The following is a 6,564-nucleotide window of genomic DNA, read 5'->3' as shown; positions in this document are numbered from 1 at the left end:
TAGACAACCTTTGATGGTTCCTTCGAAAGAAAGATATCGAGAGCAAACCATTCTAGAATTCAATTAAACCGTCGATGGTATAAGCAAACCGTCAATGGTTCACCCCCTGGCGCGCGCATCCTGATTTTACTATGTTTTTCTCCTTATGTATGTCATCCTCTCAAAGATATAAGCTACAAAACACAACAATCGTAATCTTCTCTAAAACCAAGGCTTACTTACAAACAAATGGACACTTTAGTGGTGCCTTGACTAAACAGAAAAGTTAATCCCCTTATCATTTCCTATCAAAATGGTCATGCCAGTTAATTCTATGCTCACACCTACATGTAAATTGAAAGCATTGAATTCCTTAATCATTTCTCTATGAGTTTCCAAATAAACTGAGGCATGGTACGAAGCCATTGAGTTACATTACAAAGGAAGTTTTGAACTCATATTGGTCACAAGTTAAGAACATAAAGAACTCTATTAAAATAAATCTCTTGTTGTTCCCCAGTAACTTAATAGTAGAGCGGTTGACTATTAATTAATTGGTCATAGGTTCAAATCCTACTTAGGAAGATTTAATTCATTCTAATTAAAAAATTTAGACTAAAAGGGTTGATTATTAAGAGTAAGCTAGTTGTTAATCGATTGGTCATAGGTTCGAATACTACTTGAGAATTAGGAATTAGGAATGAAAGGGCTCACTTTGATGGTTATAAGTAGGTAAAATGTTCTCTATCTTTGTTTTTATTGCATTCTATTTCTTTGCATGCCATTTTATTTTGTGATATTTGAAAATCACGGCCAAGTTGTGTGTATCCTTTCAAGAAACTTGTGGACTTTATTATTCATTAAAAAATTTGAGAATGCAAATACAACAATATTGGAAGAGTCGAAACCATCCATGAAGGCATAATCTATGTATGTATTTGTGGCGGTTGCAAGTTTGTTGGAACATGTTTCAACCCATTTTGACTTGATTTTGGTAGACATATTTTATGGTTGGATTAACATTTCATTGGAATTATTATTTAAATTTTAATGCATAGTGGTGATGGGGAGGAGTTATCCCCTTCATAGTAGTAGAGAAAACGATATAAATAAATGACTATGTAAATACTATATATGCAAATGTAAATATTACATAGTTCAATCATTTCTCAAGATTTTAAAATTTTGCAATAATTTCTAAAAATTTGAATAAATGTAAATTGTCACAAATTTGTTTGTGGGTTTTAAGGTTTTAAGCAGTTAAACATTAATTTTTAAGACTTAAATAAAGTCTAATAGCTAGGATGGCAAAGTTAAATGCGACAATCCACTTAAATAAAGTCTCTTGAATTTTAAAGTTCAAAAAGGGTAGCATGAGTTTTACAAAACTAATCTAACTACCAATCAATTCGCTTAACAATTAAAAAATTAAAACAAATTATAAATCTAATTGAATACATGTTCATCTTATCCTTGACTCAAAGAACAATAAAATAATGAAAATAAAAAATAACACAAAATTAAAAAATTAAAGTAAGAATAAATTAATTTCCATTATTTTATGTGATATTATACAGTATTTTGAAACTCACTTTAGTGCTTCAAAATAATTCTAATATGAATAATAACTAAAACTGATAAAAAAATATTCTGACTTTTATGTTTCAAAATTTAAAATTTTTGTAAACATTTTTAATTATATATAAATTCACATAATTATCGTATTTTAATTTTTATAAAAAATAATGTGAAAAATGATTTAATCTACAAAAACAATTTCTAGATATTAATATATTATGACAATAATAAATTGTTAAGTAGCTAATATTTAACAAATTAAAATAAATTAAAAACATAATGAATGCTTATTCATTTATATCTTGATTCTAATAAAAATAAATAATATGATTAAAAATTATGAAAATGCTAAAGAATAAAAACTTGAAATATTATTTCAAAATTAAAAATTAATTTGCATTATAACTAGTTGCCAGCACACTACACTTGTGCATTACTTTTTTATTTTTTTTAAATATATATTATTTCTAGTAGATAATTGGTAGTTTAAAAGATTGATTTAAATTTTAAAAGTATGTTTTATTTTTTCTAAATTTATTTTTTTAAGGGAGAGTTGAAATTTTAAAAATTGATTTAAATTTTGAATGTGTATCTTATCTTTTTAAAATTTCTTATTTTAAGGGATAATTTTAAGTTGAAAAGATTGATTTAAAGTTTAAATGTGTGCCTTATCTTTTTAAATTTATTATTTTAAGGGATAATTTTAAGTTAAAAAGATTGATTTAAGTTTTTAAACGTGTGTTTACTATTGATTTAAGTTTAATTTTTTTATTTTAAAATAGAAATAATTTATTAAATCAATTATATGTTCATGATATGTAAATATTGTAATTATAAGATAACTTGAAAAGTGAAGGTATTTTGGGAAAAGTGATGATTGAATATTACTCGGACGTTTTCGATTTCATAGTACAGATAAGTGAAAGATAATAAAAGAAATATTATCAAAATGATTTATCTTACATTTTTCAAATTTTAAAAAATTTTATCACATTTTTTTATATATAAATTGACATGTTTATTGCATTTTGTTTTTTACAAAAAATAATGTATAAAAAATTAATACAAGAAATATTTTTGGATATTAATATATTATGATAATAACAAATTGTCACAATAATTAAAATTTATAAAAAAAATTTAAACCAATACACCAAAATAAAAGAAGGAAAAATAAAAAATAAAAAAATACAACTAGCCCCTAAATAAGTGACCGTTTGTTGCGGAAGAGAGAGAGTACAAACTGGTTTTAAACTCATTTCCCGCGACTTATCTAGTTCGAGCAGAAAAGGAAAGAAACCCTAATTGCATTCGCCATTTCTGTGTGTGCTGAACAGAGAGAAAAGTCAAAATGAAGAGGAATCGGGAGGGAAGACATGAATACGATTATGGAGATGGAGGGTCGTGGGTGAGAGGGCCTTTGATCGGCAAAGGCAGCTTCGGCTGTGTGTTTCTTGCCCATAACAGGAAGAAAGGCGGCTGCTTTCCCTCCGCCATGGCGGTCAAATCCTGCGAGCTTTCTTTCTCTGCTTCTCTGCAGAAGGAGAGAGAAATTCTCGGCAATCTTGACGGGTGCTCTAACGTTTTGCGATGCTTTGGGAATGAGACGACCACCAGTGAAGATGGGCAGAAGACGATCTACAATTTGCTTCTGGAGTTTGCCAGTGGAGGGACTTTGGGCGCTTTCATAAGGAAGAACGCCGCCGTTGCTGCTCTCATTCCCGAATCAGATGTCCGGGGCTACACTAGGGCTATTCTTCGTGGCCTCCAACACATTCACGCTTGGGGTTATGTTCACTGCGATTTGAAGCCAGACAACATTTTGCTATTCGCCCCAAATTCTGCTTCTGGCTCTGGTAAGTTTGTGCCTAAGATAGCTGATTTCGGACTGGCGAAGCGGAGGAGCGTGCAGGATCCTTGCTTCAGGGGAACTCTATTGTATATGTCACCAGAATCTTTGGTTCATGGCATACAGGGACCTCCTTCTGATATTTGGGCTCTTGGCTGTGTCGTGCTGGAGATGTTGACTGGAAGACCACCGTGGGGCGGTGCCGCAGATTTAGACCGTAATGGTCTTCTCTCTCGGATTCAAACTTTGACTGAATTGCCGAAAGTTCCTAATAGCCTATCCATAGAAGCCTGGGATTTCTTGAAGAGATGTTTTGCGAGGAAACCTAGGTTCAGGCCCACCGCCGAGCAGCTTTTGAATCACCCATTCGTTGCAAGATCATACCGCAAAGAGTACGAAACAGAAACTAATGGTTTTGGGCAGGAGGAGAAGGATAACAAGGAGGAGGACGTCGTAAACCCCATAAGGGGGTTGTCTGGGAAAGGGACCGATGATGAACATTCTTCGTTTTCCACCTATTATCAGAGTTTCAGTTCTGAGGATTTCTTCTCTTCTCTGTCAGAAGAAGTAATTTTCCCTATTATTCCGAGTTCCGAGTAAATTGTAGTTCTCACGACATGCAACTGATGACATATGTTCGTGTATAGTGGAGTTGTCTTGTTTTGGGTGGTCAAATCCATCCCTTTTTTTTTTTCTTTTTTCCTTTTTCCATAGAAAGATCAATGAATATAGAGAACAATTCGACTTGTCATTTTCGTATCTTTGTGCCTCTTATTTGATTTGATTTGATTATTATTATTATTTGAGGAATGTATCTATGCATGGGTCAATTGCATTGCTCTTTTTATAATGACACTGGAGTATAGAAAATCATATTAGGCTCATGATTCAGGCGATTGTGATTCTATTGCCTTTTCAAGGGAGCCTGAAATTAAATAAAAAGCTGCAGATAGGATGCTGATTCATTGACTATACTGGAAGACGTTAGACTTCAAGAAAGGGTACTGCATTAATTTGTTAACGTGGAGATAGAAGGATACACACATGAAAGAATTTGATGTAACTTAACGAGAAGCACCTTTTTATTTTCTTCCCTTGTTTTTTTTTTTTTTTTTTTTGCTCTTTAAAAAATAAAAATAATAATCCACCTACCTATAGTGTCCTTCTCTGGATGATGAGAAAAAGCAAAAAATGATTCAGCAGTAGGCGCTTTTGCCGTAAGTGATTTGCACCTTAGTGAGGGATACCAATATTCTAGTCCGAAGAAATGCTTGGCCACTGGAAATAGGTGTTTCTGAAATTCTTTTGCTGAATGGATATATTTTACTGCTGCAAGCTAGATAAAGTAGCTAGTAAAATAAGGCTCCACTTGGCATATCCCCAGCATCGGTATGTTCGTTCGTTTGTTATTATTATTTTTATCTTCCTATCACCAGAATGCATTACTTTGCAGCATGATGAAGCATTATATAACCGAAAAAAGAGCAAGAAAGCAATAAATTGAGTGCATGCTTACGCAGAGTGCTGTTCCTTGATGTCATACGACATTATTCTGCAGTTAACCCCCAAGAAAAAGGGTTTCTTGGTCCTATTCTTGGTATAATCATCGACATGTTCTTTTCTTGCATCCTTACTTCAAATAGATTTCCTTATTTTTGAAGTGACTATGGCCGATATTTTAACTAGTATTCACTGGTTTTCAGTAAGTTACCCGAACCCCATATGGTCATGTTACAGTTAAAAATTGTATGCCTGACCTATCTGGTTGGAGTTCAAAAACACTGTATATGTGGAAGAAAACCTAATATTCCGCATTATATCTTAGTTTGAAGTCAATAATTGTCTTGATAGAGTAATATAGTGAGGTTATTAGATTTCATCTGTTGAGTTGAATGCTGTATAAGTTGAAATGAGTTCGAGCATGTCAATGTCAATTTTGGAGAGGAAGTCTGTCAAATCCAGTTGGCTTTGTTTTCTTAGATTGCCATATTGTTTCTTTGAATTTTGGATGCATTTCTGTTTCATTTCTTGATGCCATTGTTCAGTCAAACTTGGACTATCCTCTTGACAAAGCCACAATGACAAATTTTCCAGTTAGTGTTCAAAAAAAGAAAGTAATTTGTAAATTTGTTAATGTTAAAAAAAAAAAATGGAGATTGGTTATTTGTAGAAGTGTGTGGAGTTTGCAGTGTGTGGAAGTGTCTCAATGTGTCTAAATGCGTAAAGGTTAAGGCATGCATGTACCATGCATGCTGGCAAGCAGGAATTAAGCTTGCAGCAATTAATGTAGCCGACATCTCATGCATATAAGGATATAGAGATTGGAAATATATCAGCCCCTTTCTTACTTCCCCTTCTCCGTTTCTATGTATTCATAAATATATATCCTCTAAAGACAGTTTCATTTCTTTTCCATGGAACCCAACATTTTGTGGTAATGAGAGCCAGCCAGTCCCTTCATCACGTACTTTTATATTCCACTCATAAATCAATTCAAAAATAACTTTAACCTGTGGCAAGGATCTTACTTTCATTTATTCTCAACAAGGAGTTCTACTTTTTGTCGGAGAAAATTATAATTTAAGGAGCACTCTTATAAATACATTTTTCATTTTCAATGATCTTTGGGATATCATTGAAGAGGGATATGAAGATGCACCGAGTCCAAAAATTAGAGCAACTTGGTCTTCGACAAAGCAGATAGAGCATAAAGAGAACAAGATGAGATATGCAAAAGCCTTATCCTTTACGCACCAAGGGGTAAGTAAATTTATTCTTCCTAAAATTATGGGTGCAATCGTCTAAAGATGCATGAAAAATTTTTAGAAAACAATTTGGAGGCTATGATAAAGTAATCTCCATAAAGCTCCAGAATTCATGAAGAGATTTTGATGATTTAGCCATGAAAGAAAAAGAGGAAATTTAAGAATTTTTTACCAGAGCAACTAGAATTATTAATCAAATTAGAGCTTATGGAGATACAATAGAGGATAAAAAATTGTTGAAAAACTTTTGAGAAGTTTACCTACTAAATTTGAGCATATTGTTGTTGCAATAGAAGAATCCAAAGATTTACCAAAACTCAACCTAGATGAGCTCATGTAAAGCCTAGAAGCCCATGAACAAAGGATGAACAGATTTCCAAACCAAGATTTAGA

At 32.6% G+C, this 6,564-nt stretch overlaps 1 protein-coding gene across 1 annotated transcript; it reads left to right on the top strand.

Moving 5' to 3' along the window:
• The first annotated feature begins 2,637 nt into the window (after positions 1-2,637).
• On the top strand, positions 2,638-4,006 carry LOC131158573 (mitogen-activated protein kinase kinase kinase 20-like). The gene has a single exon (XM_058113442.1). It carries the CDS (start codon positions 2,909-2,911, stop codon positions 4,004-4,006), a length of 1,098 nt encoding a protein of 365 aa, XP_057969425.1. The 5' UTR covers positions 2,638-2,908.
• The last annotated feature ends 2,558 nt before the right edge of the window (positions 4,007-6,564 follow it).

The sequence above is a fragment of the Malania oleifera genome, chromosome 6 (assembly GCF_029873635.1).
Source record: "Malania oleifera isolate guangnan ecotype guangnan chromosome 6, ASM2987363v1, whole genome shotgun sequence".
NCBI lineage: Eukaryota > Viridiplantae > Streptophyta > Magnoliopsida > Santalales > Ximeniaceae > Malania > Malania oleifera.
This window is presented reverse-complemented; position numbering and strand designations above follow the sequence as displayed.

Coding starts and splice junctions, on each gene's coding strand:
- LOC131158573 (XM_058113442.1), top strand. CDS start 2,909: ATGAAGAGGAATCGGGAGGGAAGACATGAATACGATTATGGAGATGGA.